Here is a 15,827-nt window from a genome sequence, read left to right on the forward strand (position 1 = left end):
AATTTTTCACTCCAGTGGGTTCTGCATAGAGGAAATGGCAAAATATTTAAATAATGAGCCAAATATTCTAATCCAAATTTGACAGCTGTTCAATAATTTTTGAAAATATGAGCTTATAAGTATCTCAACACAGTTAATTTGGAATAAAACCACTACAGAAGAAGAAATTAGATATACATCTATACAGATAGGTAAAAAGAAACATATCTTCCTAAGTACATACATATATGTATATATATTACAGTGAATTACAGAATTCCCAGACTTGGAATTTAGTATGAACCTTTTCAAACTTTAAGCTGTCTTTACAATATATGGAAGAAATAACTCATTGTCCACCCAGATAAATAGTCAAAAAAGCAGAAATGTATGTCCACGGAAAAAAAAAATGAAGCTAGTCAGTGGGATGTGCATTTCTCTAATCACAATACATGTCACTTTAGACAAGTAGAAAAACAAAGTCTCTTGTTGAAAATACAAACATGAGTTTTATATRGAGTAATATTTTGTAGCTATATGTACAGGCAATAGTGAAAATACTTTAGTAGAACATCTAGGAATACATAYACAACTGTATTCTGCTCTTGAAATTACTGAATTCTTAAAAAAAATAAATTTTAGAATGGAGTTTCTTACAACACCCATTTTGGTATGGAGTAGGAAGTCCTAAAAAAATATTAAAGTCAGAATACTTCCTTGATTATGGAAGTGTCTAATTGGTATAACCTTATAGAATGAAAATATTATATAGAAATGTATTTTTTACCCTCAGTGAATTGTTCCTAGCTTGCTGCATTATGAATAAACTGCAAKCTGCAATATTAGCTCAGGAATAGCTGATATAATTAAGCTTCCATCACATTTCACAATTGAAAACAGCCTTATCAAAATTAATTTGTCAGGGGAGAAGGCTTTATTTGAAAACTAGTCATGGATTGTACACAGTACAGTCCACAGATTCACAGAACATATAGGACTGGAAGAGAACACAGTGGGTGATCTGATCCAACCTCCCTGCTCAAGCAGGGTCATCGTAGAGCACATGGCACAGGATTGCATCCACCAGAACCAGGTCTTTCTCCACAGAGCTGCTTTCCAGGTCAGCCTCCAGCATGTACTGGTGCATGGGGCCRTTCTTCCTCAGGTCAGGATCCWGCACCTGCCTGTGTTGAATTTCAGATGGTTTTTCTCTGTCCATCTCCCCAGCCTGTCAAGGTCCTTCTGCAGGGCTCACAGCACTCTGGGTTTTGACCATTCCTGCTTTGTGTCATTAGTGAACCTGCTGAGGAGGCATCTGCCCCTTCATCCAAGTCATTGGTGAATAAATTAATACTGGGCCCAGTTTGGAACCTTGGAGGACACCACTAGTGACAAACCTCCAGCTAGAACCTGTGCTACTGATTACAACCCTCAGGATCTGCTATTCAGCCAGATTTTAATCCACCTCTGTCCACCCATCCGGTCAACACTTCCTGATTTTGTCTCATAGGATTTTGTGAAACACAGTGTCGAAAGCCTTGCTGAAGTCAAGGTACACAATATCCATTAATCTCTCCTCATTGATCCAGGTTTCATTGTCAAAGGCAATCAGCTTGGTCTAACCCAATTTACCTTTAGTGAATCCACGCTAAATACTTCTGATTTCTTTCTTGTCATCAATATGGATAGAGATGGCCTCCAGCATGAGATGCTCCRTCATCTTTCCAGGGACTGAAGTGAGGCTGACKGGTCAGTAGTTCCCTGTGTCTTTCTTCTTGCCCTTTTCAAAGACCAGAGTGAAATTTGCTTTTTTCCAGTCCCCMGGTATCTCTCCTGATCACCACRACTTTACAGAGATGACCGTGAGTGGTGCCGCTATGGTGTCCAGAAGCATTCTCAGCACTTGTGGATGTATCCTGCCAGAGTCCAAGGATTTGTGGGTGTCAGGTTTGCTCAGGTGTTGTTTAACCCAATCCTCCTTCCCCAAGGAAAAGTCTTTCTTCCAAGATTCCTTTACCCCAGTCTGTGTCAGAGAACCCTTAGGAATGSTCATGTCAGTGAAGACCAATGCAAAGAAGGTATTTGAGAACTCTGCCTTCTCTGCACCCTCTGTTACCGGGATCCCCCCTKSTTTTACTAATGGGCCCACATTATCCTTTCATTTTTAGTCTGTTACTGATGTATTGGAAGAAAGCTTTCTTCTTATCCTTAACATCCATGGCCAGATTTGATTCCAGATGGGTCTTAACCTTCCTGGTCTCATTTCTACTTACTTTGGCAGCCTCTCTGTATTCCTTCCAAGTGGCTTGATGCTGCTTCTAACTCCTGTGTATTTCGTTTATTTAGTTCTTACGCTTGAGTAATGACAGGAGGTTTTTTTTTTTTTCATCCATGCAGGTCTTGCCCCCACTTTGCCTGGTTTCATGCTCGTTGGTAGGCCTCATTATTGGTTTAAGGAAATCATCTTCAGATACCAACTAACCWTCTCGGACCACTYTTCCCTGCAGGWCCTGTTTCTGTGGGATTCTTCCAATATCCCTGAAGTRGCTAAAGTCAGCTGTCCTGAAGTCCATGGTTGTAGTCTTACTTGCTGCTCTGTTTCCTCCTTGCCCAATACTGAACTCCACATTTTCATGGTCACTGCAATCAAGCCTGCCCCCACCCTTCACATCTCCATAAAGGAGAAGTTGCTGATAATATGAGGTTGAGTAGCTCTCCATTCCTTGTGGGATCCTCCACCATTTCTGATAGGAAGTTGTCATCCAGGAGCCCCCTGGATTGTTTGTGCTTTGCTGTGCTGCTTCTCCAGCAGATGCCAGGGTAGATAAAGTCCCTCACAAGAGCCAGTGCCTGTGACTTTGAGGCTGCTTCCAGCTGCCTGGAGAAGGCCTCATCCACCTCCTCCATCCCATCAGGCAGCCTGTAGAAAGGACCCACGGCAGTGTCACCCTTACTAATCTGCTCTTTGAACTGACCCCATAAACTCTCAACTTGCTCGTCATCCACCCCAAGGTGGAGGTCAGTACATTTCAAGTGTTGTCTCATATAAAAAGCAACTCCACCATGTAGCTGACCACAAAAAAAATACAATTTAGCTTTCTTCTAATTAAGGGGGAGTTTTCCACTTCTAATAAATCTAATAAAGTAAAATTATTTGAATGGTGATTAAAACAGGCAGGTGAAAAACTTTGTGCATTCAAACAATGCTTATTGAGAAATGGAATAACAACTAAAGCAATGATTAAATATATCTGCTGACTTTTCAATAAAATCTTATGGAGACAATTAAATTGCTATTTGAGAAAAGGCCCTTTTTTAAAATGATAAAATTTGGCCCAAAACTGTCTAACTTTAAAAAATACAAATATTGATCTAATTTGACAAAAATAAAGCATGTAGTACAATTTTCTGTRTATATGCTTGTAACAATACAAAATACTGTTGTTTCCAATGAAATTCCCCATTTTGAGATATCAATCCATAATAATCACATTGCTAAAGCACAAGCATGACCTCTTCCTCCTCTCTTCATTCAAAGTGAAGGCAATGTAAAAGGAATGGTCTAAAATAAGAAGTAAAAAAACCTCCTCAAATTTACTTGTTCTGAATTACAAAAGGCAGATGACAATGATATTTACACAGTTGATCTACAGATGTCTATGATCCTAAGTCTGCTGTCTTCTAYGTGTGCCTCAAATTCAGACTTTGTTCATTTTTTTTTCCAAAATGTAAAAACAAACAAGCCAACAAAAAACCCTGAAATTCATATTGAATAAAATGTAGCCTTGTTCTGTTCTTGGGCTTTTTCTTGTTTGTGCCAGGATTCCCCGTGTTAGATGTAATGACCATTGGTAGGGCATAATAAGACATTTCATATCACAGGAAATCTTTAAGGATGAGTGTTTAATCAAAGAGAGTCTCCATGGCAAACAGTGAAAAACAGATAAGAAGCTCATTAGTTTGTAATCACCTTTAGCAACCTTCTGCAGAACTCTGTGTTGGATAATTGTATTAGGCAAAATTAGGAGAGATTCATTAGAATGGAACCACAAGAGTACGTTTTATATGTAAAGTTAGATGTTTCTGATATAAGACATTGGCTCATTGAAGCAGCTCTTGAAAATAATTAGTTATTTTTCTTTTATTGAACGTGACCCAAAAATACCTTAACAGCAATTAGTGCATCAAGGCTTTAAGCCGTTATGTTAAGACTCAAATCAAGAATCTGTCACATTCTTAGGTTATGTTTCAGTAATTTATAAAATATGTACCTTAGGGTTTTTGGTTTTTATTCATCAAGCTTTTACCCCTTTAATTCCTCACTGCTATTGATTAGAGCATTGTCTTCTCAAAAAAACTGTTTTCCTTCTGCATGAGTTTCTGCAGTAAATCAAGCCATTGTCTTGATCCTCTTTAACATACACCAAAAAGTTTGAGTTCCTTCAATTTCTAGACAAAAATTACCATTTTGAAACCTAACAGAACTTGTTTCCTCTTTTTCTGAAGCCTTTCCAATTTGTTAACTTTATTTTGCCTTAAGACATGATACTGTCYAGAACTAACTCTGTAATTATATGTAAAAAAAAAGTTTTTCATATTTTTATGAAGTAGTCTTCAGCTAGTAATGTTTAACCACTAGGCTACTTCAGAGGTTTACCATACCAGTTCAAATTTCCACAGTATATTTTAATCTTTCCTTGGAACAAAACCAAAATAATAATATCCAAAGATCTGAAAAACGTTGCATCAAAAATAATGTGTRACTCACTTAAGAATACAGTATTTTATGCCAATTATTTTCAGAATTGGCAGATTGAGAACAAGGGTCTGAACATTTGAACAAGGGTCTGCAATGAAGCCATTAGACTTCTTTTTTTGTTACAAATGTAAGTCTTTTGCAAGTTAATTATTCACATCAAATCTTTTGCATTCTCATCTTCAAAAACAAAATTTGGATATATGCCTTGATTTTCTATCTCCTTTATTTATCAGCTAGCATTTTTCTGGAAAGGAGGAATGGAAGATTCAGAAGTTATAAATAATTTTACTGGAAAATAGTATTTTTAAAAATAAATTTGTAGTATCTTCAGGACCTGGATAAACATATTAAATAGCTCTAAAGCAGGAATAGAAAATGAAAGTAGAGTATTTCCAATGAAACACTTTTGTCATACATAATTAATTTTTTTGCAATGCTGGTTAACCATATTTTAAGCAATCTGTATTTATTAAAATGGTAATGTCAGTTGGAGTGGTTTTGTAGTCTCTGCAAKACTTCATCAATGTTTTTAGACAAATGTAAAAGTTGCATTTTGTAAAATTAGCCTGTGAATCTAGAAACTGATCTCAAAGTTTCCTGACATAATTGTTTCATCAAAATACTATCTTTGTTGTCTTTGATTGTGTATGGTAGTGATAATGCCTTATTTTAATCAACATAACTTCCATTCGCTGCTCCAYAAGTCTAATTTCTCTCTAACAATATTTCTCTCAGAAAATAAGATTTATGAATAAAACGTGCTCCCTACTACTGCTACATTTGTAATGTGAGCAAGGGAAAAAGATTATACCTGCAATATTTGCTAGAATACAATGGATATCCTATATAGAAATCTTAAGATACTCAAATCTGACTGACAATAAGGTAAGACCCTGTAGCTCAATTGTTTTGGCAATTTTATATTTCTGTTTGCTCAATAGTTAAATTACTACTAGACAAAAAGTCGGTCGTTAGGAAATACTAACAGATCCCAAATCTAYATTCTCATAGTTGCAAGTATGTTGTACACAGACATTTATATTTTACTTAATACAAGGTTTCTAGTTCTTATGGCATAACATCTATTTTAAAATAAATGGGAACAATAGTTTTAGTAGAATATCAACCTAAAAAGTAGTAGGTATATATGCTAAGATACATCATACWTGTGAGCAAGAGACCAAAACATTCAAAACAGGGCTTCTTTAATCATAGCTTACAACTTAATTATTAAGACAGAGATCAAAAATTATTAATACTAACGTGTATATTCAAGAACAATACTGTAGGATTTCTCTCACCTCTACAGATAGGAACAGGGAAGTCCCACGATGCTGTGTTGACAGAGTTAGCTATGCAAGTAAGCTGGGGGTGTCCGTCCAAAATATATCCAGTTACACAGCTGTATCGGATTTTGTCACCAACATCAAATCTTGTACCATACAAAATACCCTTTGGTGGAACTCCTGGATTGCCACAGGAACTACTCTGTAATTCTGAAAAAGATACATAGTTATGAATAAATTTTTTTTTTTTTTATTTTTTTTATTTTTTTTTTTGCTTAAGAATATAGGCACATAAATTAAGGCAGCTTTGGAAAGATAATGAGTTTTCATGAATATACAACTCTTCAAAATACAAATCCATTGCTGATTTAGTGTATTTAACATCTTATGTACCCACATATCCAAAGGTAAATGAAAATGAACACAAGATTTTCCTTAAGCTCTAACCATCTATAAATTCATGTAAATTTTTTGTTAAATTGATAGAAATCATTTCATAGGAAGAGGAAACAAAGCAACTTGATATCTTTCTGACTTTCAAGTTATATAACTCCAAAACAAACAAAATTGTAATATAAACATGAAAGAACATCAGATTGAAATTSAAAAAATTCGGAAGAAAAAATAATCAAGACAAGAAAATTTTAACAGCATGATCAGAAAGCTGTAATAGATCTTAGATACTGAGGRAAACTGATGAGATACTGTGGGTAACTGATTTCTGAGCAAAGGATTAGTTAATTTAATCATGTGAAATACCATAGGTCTGGTAACTTCTCATCTAATACAGAATTTTAAACCACTGAGAATCCAAAATGACTCATGGCCGCTCTTAGTCTGATCTCTGAGGGCATCAGAGTTCAATTTTAGTAGCTGGCACTCACACTTTGACTGTGTAACCTTTTGACTGGTATTTCAGCATCACAAATAGCTTGATTACACCAAGATTACAAGATTACTTCCAAAGTCCTTTAGTTAATGGACATTAAAAGATGGATTTTGTACAAGTGTGAGCAAAAGATGTTTCATAATCTCCTCCTGAGCTCTTCAAAGCTTGTACCAAGCATACCTACCAGTCTAATACCAACCAGGAACATGCAAATCAGGTAAACCTGTATTTGGATTCATGCCAAATTCTCCTAATCTAAAAAGTAAGGAAAATGATGGAGGAAGAGAGAGGTATGTATGCATTCTTTAATTTCTTTTCTTGAGTTCCATGTGACTAAATTATTCTTCAATATCCCTGATGTGCTCATGAATGTGTATTTARATATCTAAGCTGTTATAGTAGGTTTCAGTTAAAGAAAAAAATGTATAAACGCTTATCAAAACAATCAGTATGTCTCACAACATWAATTACATTCTCAAACTTCAATGCCCAGAACTACCAAAAACTAGGATTTGCTACTAGATTTCTGATACCAGTCATGAAACAAAACTCTCTAACAGTTATTAAAAGGCAGAATCCACTACAATCATAAATATAATCTCTATATGTCCATACATAYTTATACACTATAAATAAAAAATATGCTAACAATGAGTTCATTTCCAGAACTTGATGTACCAATCATGTTTTGATGTGAATATGTTAAATATGCATATGAGTTGCTGATGTCATTGCTGCCATTTCCTGCTTGYTCTTACATAATAGGCTGCGGGTTTGGATTTGACTTTCATTACACAAGGACACAACACAGAGGCAAAAAAGTAGCCTATCTCATCTTGGTCACTTCAAAGCTCACCTAAAGAACTGATATTCTTACCACTGCTTTATTGAAGTATTTTATGCTGAAACAACACTCTCAAATCTGCTTGCAAACTGGAAGAGGAGACAATGCTGCAGATACTCCTGCATATTTTTTTTCAAATAAATTTCTTTTAAATCCTCTAACAGTTTTCAAGGCTATTCAGTTTATTATTTATCATCATAGCATGTCAAAATGGATGTAAGAATATCATCCTGTGGATTTTGGTTATCATATGAATCATATTATATAAACTTGAAAACTCTGCCTGTATACTATCTTTTCATTTTCAACTTCTCCAAGARGATGAAGTCTTTCAGAAGTCTGTGTCTCTCAGGGCTTTTTAAAAAGGTCACAGAAAGATTCTCTGTCCTTCGAAATAAAAAATATAAAGATTATCAATGATGTCTTTAACTGTCATTGTCTAAAATTGCTTCCTTTATTTTTACTGCTGTCTCACCAAGAATTTCCCACAGAAGGCGATTTATTCTTATGAGATTATATTTTAAAGCACTAATTAAAAATCACCCTCCTTCTAAAATAAAACTAATTTTCCAGTTACAATACTATATGACTCATCTAAAACGAATACTTGGATTTTTTCATTAACTTTTTKAACATTATGAAAGTAGCCTGGGAGTGTGTTATTACTTCTAACCCTTCAAGCCATTTTGTTCCTGATTCTAGATAAGAAAGTAGAAAAAAATAAATCGTACAGTTTTAAGTACATTAATTTATTCTGTGAGTATTTTCATTTTGAGCATATACAAGTGCCTTATTGGGGGGASGAGAGGGAGATAATTCACTAACTGCATTTTTCTTCTTTGATAGGTAGTATCTATTTTCAAACTGAATRTGACACTGTACTACCAACTCCCTGACATTTAAAGCTAAGGATTCTTACCCTAAGATTGTCAGCTGTCAGGGAACAGAGGAATTGCCAAACTAGATTGCAATTTTTATTCAACTCATCACTTATTTTTATTCAAACCCCAGATTCTTGACTTCAGTGACATTCTGATAATCACTAATGATATGAAGGGTGGAAAAGTRTTTCCTTTTAAATTTGCCATCTTAGAGTTTGGTTGAACTTCTCCTTGTTCATGTACTCTGAAAATAATTGAATTTTTTACACCTTCCTACTCTTTTTTCATTTTTGTGTTTATTTCTCATCTCCTTTTCAAAGCATGCTGTCCCAATTGTTTCAATCTCTCTCTGGGCAGGAATTTTATTTGTCCTAGATTTAATTTTGTAAACAAGGTATGTATGAACATATTTGTCCTCTTTTTTTTTTTTTTTTTTTTTTTTTTTTTTTTTTTTTACGTAGTGTGAAGAAGACACAACGCTTAAAATATCCTTCAATGCTGTTCAATAAGTCTCTATTTAATTAGTTCTTATTAATGTCTATGGAAATTCAGTTAAAAAGCTGTGGGTAAAATGTATCTGGGAGAGTTCTGCTTAGTAGGAGTGGATGCACTCCTTCAAAGACTTTAATTAGCCTAAATTCAGCCACTTATAAATACTAATTAAAATAAGATATTAAAATTAAATAACATTAAATATAATTTATTTCTTTTTTTTTTTTTTCAAAAGAAAAGACTAGCAAAAGTTTGGACTCTCTTTGTCAGRATTAATTCAAGGAAAAACAAATAAGAACCACATATGGACATCTCAAATTTACCTGGTTTTTATTCAGATTTTAAATCAGGAATAAGGTTTTTTTTCTGTTATGATATTTATGAAATCAAGAGTAACACTGTCCTCCCTAAAATGTTTAAACATGAAATTTATAATGTGATGTTTGGATGACCAAATATCCAAAAAATGTATTTTCACATATTCCAGTAATAAAGGCATTTGTCATAATGTTGCATTGMACTCACCTTAGTTATGAATACTGATGTCTTTCACACACTATATTATTATAAATTTTATAATATAAATAATTTTTGTTTTTAAAGGGTTGATCCATATATTTTCATAGTTTTTGTTTGCAGCTATTGCAATTCTTTATGATTCCATTTTTCCCAACATAAAATGAGAAATACTGTCAATATGTASTCACTTATGGAAAGACATATGTAATATCCCAATACAGGCTAATACTTATTTCATGTAGTACTTTTGAAATTAAATACTCCTGRTGTCCCTACACTCCCAGTTTGGCTCTTCTCCCTATTATTGCATGGTCCTAAACTCCTTTTTCACTTGTGTCTACCATCCAAACAGTAATTCCTCCACCATGCAAATGTGAATGCGGTCCATGGAATATTTCTTTCCAGAGACCACTCAAGTTGTCATTTGGGACAAGGCTTGGTTTACTGGAAATRTTAAAATAGGTTTGTACATGGATATCACTTGGAAAAGATGTGCATATGTACTTTGACTTATTGACAGGCAAGAATGCTCTGGTTCTGAAGACTCAAGGTTGATTTCAGAGCGTGTGTGCAGCTATAGGGAGAGTTACACATTCCAAAGGTCCCAAATACTAGGACAGATGATGTCTTTGTAAAAATAGGAAGTAGTCTGAAATTCCTTTGTCCAAAATTCATCTATATTGAATCTTATAATAATTAATTTTAGGTGGCCATAATTTTCCAAAGATTTTATAAACAAAGTAACTTAGATATATAGCTTCTAACTCACAATATTTTGCCTTTTCCTCAAAACTTATATTTTGCTTACTTTCTATTCTGTCTTCATTCACATCACTATCATGAATTTATGAGTAAGCATGGTCTAGATTTAGATTTAATGGGGACTAGAAGAATTATCTGATAAATATAGGATTACTGTTTTCTTCCTACACTCATATTTAAATATACATATACATCCATGTTCCACTTGAGATTACAGAGTGAAGGAAACCACAAGAAAAATTTGAAATAGGAAATTAAGTGCAGTGAAGGAAAAAAAGTAAAAACCTACTATCCAAGTGTCAATTTAGTKGCACAAAACGTAGGATTCAGAGAATAAAGACACATTATAAATGAATGGTTTGAAAAATCTACCATAAACATCACAGATATATTAAAATAGTTATTGAATTAAAAAAGTTCCCTCCCCCAAAATCTAGGTCTATCCTGAAGAAGTTCAACAACAAAAATTATTATCCCTTGATTCCCACAAATCTGTCACCTCAAGATGCAAGTGCCAAATAAAGAGTCACTACTCTGAAATTCACCTTTGTTTACAACAGTGACAGAAACTGTTTGTCTAATAATCTAAAATTCTCTGAAGTTTTTCTTCATTTTTTTTTGTGGAGCAGTCAAAAGAGACTGTCCTATTCTAGTATCTAACTATAAATAGGCAAACAAGAGAAAGTGTGAGAAGTTTGGGTTTGGTTTTTTTTTTTTTTCCCCAAAGGAAATGAAGGTTTTTGCTTTTCCTGTTCTAATTGCTCTTTCTTGATAAACATATATGTAATAGTAACCTCACTGAGGGTCTCTACTGTTCACTAAACATAATACAGGTAATTATATTTCAGTTTGTTACCTACTCTTTTATGAATTACATAAATTTGCTTTTTTCTTAATTTTGAAATTATTTTCATGTCAAAATATGACAAAGAACCCTGTCCTGAGAGAACTTTAAATGTACATTTTTGTACTGAACTTGATTTTGCTTTTAATTACAATTTAGTTTTTTGCTTTTAATTGAAACAATCACTGGATTTATCTTCCTTGCCACTAAAACAATAATGTTTCTATTTATAGCTATGAAGTCATATGCTATTTTAATAGAAACAAACTTGTCTCAGCATTAAGTAAGTTAGAACTGTGTTAACATAGTTCTTCTACAAACAAGGGAATAGCAAGAAACAGTACAGAAAAAAACCCTCCAGGATATGTGGAGGAAACAAAGGGTAAGTACAATACTGTAGTAACAGTAATACATTGAGCATGACAAATGTAGTACAAGAAATRGTCCAGGGTTTGCAATGTTTTCCCTTCACATGCAATACACTGTTCAGTATATCTGGTTAAATRAGAATCACAGAATCACAAAATTAACTCGGTCGAAAAGACCTCTGAAATTATTAAGTCCAACCTATGACCTAACACCACCTTATCAACTAAACCATGGCACTGAGTGCCAAATYCAATCCTTTCTTAAACACCTCCAGGRACAGTGACTCCAGAACCTCCCTGGGCAGACTATTTYGGTRCCYGATCATTCTKTCARTGAAGAATTTTTYCYTAATGTCTAGCCTAAACTTCCCCTGGCRCAGTTGAACACTGCATCCTCTTGTTCAGTCAGTGGTTGCCTGAGGGAAGAAACCAACYCCCATGCAGGTACAAACTCCTTCAGGGAGYTGTAGAGTSTAATAAGGTCTCTCCTGAGCCTCCTTTTCTCTAARCTAAACAACCCCAGCTCCCTCAGCTGTTCTTCACAGGGCTTGTGTTCCAGACCCTTCACCAGCCTTGTAGCCCTCCTCCAGACGCATTTGAGCATCTCAACGTCCTTCTTAAATTGAGGGACCCAGAACTGGACACAGTACTCAAAGTATGGCTTTACCAGTGCCAAGTACAGGGAAAGAATGACTTCCCTGGTCCTGCTGGCCACAGTATTCCTGATACAGGCCAGGATGCCATTGGCCTTCTTTGCCACCTGGACACACTTCTGGCAATGCAGTGCAGAATGGCACTAGAGAGCTGAATAACTGTGCACAAACACAATGACAGTCACTAATTTAACCACAGGACAGCATAACCTGAGCCAAGGGAAACCAACAGTAGATATGGTTAAATCCAACATTTCCCCATCAGACAGACTCTAAAGTGTTACTTGAAGGAAATGACCATCAGGCAAATACCAGATAGTTAGCAAAGTGATACAGTAACAGCACTAGCCATGCTTACTTTCTTTTAACAAATTCCACTTGAACTCCATTAGAGCTTTATCTGCAGTAAATTCCTGCACAGCTGCTGAGGGCACCATTAAATTCCCAGTATGGCTGGAAGGTAAATGCACACAGTGCCTGGATTGAGGAATATCATTGGAGACTACATGAAGTTTTGGCCTGGGTATAGAGTTGCAAGTGTCACAGAGATTGCTGCGTCCACACTGTTCTGAAACTATTCAGCCAAATCAATTTAATTTGAAACMTGAGGTACTGTATCTGCCATGTGTGATGGTTGTTCACCTTCTCAAATGGAAATCCAGACAGATGCACCCTGTCTGTCATGCAAAGGCTGTGTAGGTACATCAGCGTCACAATGGGATGGTTCCACTTAGACTGCAGTGATTCTGAGTACTTGTTTAATATGGCTGAATTCTGCCTGTGTTCACACACAGACAGCTGTTGTCATCACCAAGAAGAGATTATTTCAGAGCCCAGTACAATCTAAAATAAAAAGTAATCCTAAAATATATACCTTATTAATAGTCCTTCTGCATTATGTATTTCTTKCAATGTCTTTTAGAGTTATATAAAATAATTTMTTTTTCAATTTCTGAAATATTATGGCAACAACTATCTCATTGTAATATCTCTTTTCATTCCACTTTAGCCCCAATGCCTCACCTGGTTTTACTTTATGCTATGTAATATGAATKTTGCATTGTTACTCACTGGCTGTTTTTACCTGGATAATTTACAGTAACCAAATATATRAAAAGCTAACTGAATTTAGAAAAATTCTGTTTAGTCACTGAAGGAGGCTGTCATARCACAAACAAGTTGTGTGGTATTATATAGACAGTAGCTCCACACAAGTTTGACAAACAAGAATAGATACATATGTCAAATAAATTAATTAATTTTCTATATTTGATGTACTATCATATCTAGTTTCCAACTGAAATTAGAATTCCATTTTTTGTTACAYATTTGTTCCGAGGAGTAACAACAATATTAGAAAGATGTATATTTTTTTATACTGAAGAAGATAGAAACKCTGAAATTAGAAAACAGAATAAAATAATACACTCAAAGTACAAGTAGTCAGACTTCTAAAGGATAAAAGAAGAAATATAAGAGAAGTTTCAGAGAGTATTGATAGGCATTTCTATTTAATGAATTGATTCTTCAACTGTTAAAAAGGCTAATCTGAAAGACTGATGATTTAAATTATAAACTAGCAACTGGCTAACCTTAAAAAGAATGTAATTTCTCTACCAGCTTCCTGTTGGCAAAGATCATCTGAACTGACAGTGTCCAAGGATACACACACATGGCTAATCAATCATGCCTCATGTCTGAATGATAAACCAAGGTTTCCCTGCTATAGACCTTCTTCATGAGTTGAGTCTTAACACTGAAGGCACAGAACTTGTGGTATGTTGAACTTTTCAACTTGTTTTAAAAAAGAAAAAAAAAAAAAGAGAGAGAAAGTTATTTCTGCTACTGTGACTCACTCAGAGTTTAAAACTGGAATTTAAAACATAAGATGAAGATATGGGATGTCATGGATATGTTGTACAGTGACATAAAAGGGCACAAAGAAAGACTCTTTTCTCCGGAAGGGGTCTCTGACACGTGAACTGGGCACTAGGTGGCACCTGAAACATTCAGAGCTGTTGAATGACCTGGCAGAGTAACAAACATTTCCTTCCATATTTATCTCAGAGGTAAGAAAATTTCAATTTTTCAAATCTGTTAGATATTCTTGGTATATATCTGTTGGTTATATAGTGTAGAATTACTATTAGGAGATGCTGAAGTGCCCTGTTAGAGGTTCAAACATTTGATGCAATGTGATCACTTCATTGACTATCTGCTTCTTTTATCCAAAGGACATGCTGTCTCTTACAGTGAAATTTCACTGTGGCTTCCATCATTACTGCTGGTATGAAAAACATACATGGTAACAACATTGGTTACAGGAAACATGGTGACAAAGGTAGGTCTATATTCCTGTGCTTATGTTCTAAATGCTTCTGGTTTAGCCATTTTGAGAAGATGGCCTTAGTTCTGTCATTTAGTCTTMATTTAGAAAGTTTTATGGTTTAGAATTTTCCTTTAGAAGGTTAAATCATTCCTCTCTCCAAATCTGTGTCACAGTTGTTATTACAGCACACTATTTCTTGATAGCATTAATGTCCTTATTGTATTTGATGGCAAAGGGTCATAGTCAATTTTCTGGGATGTCATGGGGACATTACCCAACTCTTCAGAGGTCTTTTTTTATATTCTATAATGCATCTCAACTAATGGGTTGAGAATACTGSTTACTAGGTAGAATATGTTGTGGTTGGATAGTGTCTTTGTTGAGCCAATACAAGATTAATTTTCTGAATATTCTTWTTTGTACAACTGATCTTCTTTAGAAAACACAACTGTTTATCCTTTTGTGTGTCTCAAGGTCTCAGAATATCAAGGGAAATTTAAAACCCTTACTCCAAGCACTAAAAGTATTTTTGTGAATACTTCATGGTGCACCAGCATATCTTTCAGACAATGTATGGCTGTCATAGAGTTTATTCATTTAACCATGTTTTAGTACATTGTATATCTGTCCTTAATTTTTATTCATACTCTCAAGAATGCAAATTTGTGGTAATGTAGAAAAACTGTGTGCTAAAAATATTTCATTCTAAAATGCAACATGACTTACTGTGAATCAAAATGTTTTTATCAAAATAGTGAAGTAAAAATCTCCACTCTAGGATGGAARTGTAATCCCTTTTGCTTACATCAAACTGTACTAAAAGATTGTGCATTCAGAAAATAGCTGAAAACACTGTTGATACATTGAGCAAGAGAAAATTTATGTTTAAAAGTGTACAATTAATAGTAAAGCTCCTTTCTTTTGCTCATTTTTCTGTGTCTATGATACAACTCAGAAATACATCAAAAATGCAGACCTTGCATAATAAAGCCTTATTGTCAGAGTAATTTGTCTAAACACAATCATACATTCAAGGTCTGAAGCAGATGGCTACCTAATGAGGTCCTATTTACTAGAAAAGGTCTCTCTGGTTAATGCTCATCTCAGGTATAACATGAATTTTTAATTAAAAATGTCCAGATGTGAGAACATTTAAAATACTAGATCAAGGATATATRCATTTTTATGCTTTTAATGGTACTTACCCTGTTAATTCTACAGT

The 15,827-nt window shown here is 34.6% G+C and overlaps 1 protein-coding gene across 3 annotated transcripts in view; it reads right to left on the reverse strand.

Moving 5' to 3' along the window:
- CSMD3 (CUB and Sushi multiple domains 3) overlaps positions 1 to 15,827 on the reverse strand; it is a 575,335-nt gene that overhangs the window by 420,248 nt on the left and 139,260 nt on the right. For all 3 annotated transcript variants that reach the window (XM_057367689.1, XM_057367683.1, XM_057367675.1), the window contains exon 4: positions 6,040 to 6,234. In XM_057367689.1, coding sequence (XP_057223672.1) covers positions 6,040 to 6,234 — 195 coding nt within the window. The remainder of the gene's footprint in view (positions 1 to 6,039; positions 6,235 to 15,827) is intronic.

Source organism: Malurus melanocephalus, unplaced genomic scaffold, assembly GCF_030028575.1.
Source record: "Malurus melanocephalus ecotype Western Australia unplaced genomic scaffold, MMel_1.1 scaffold_3, whole genome shotgun sequence".
Taxonomy (NCBI): Eukaryota; Metazoa; Chordata; class Aves; order Passeriformes; family Maluridae; genus Malurus; species Malurus melanocephalus.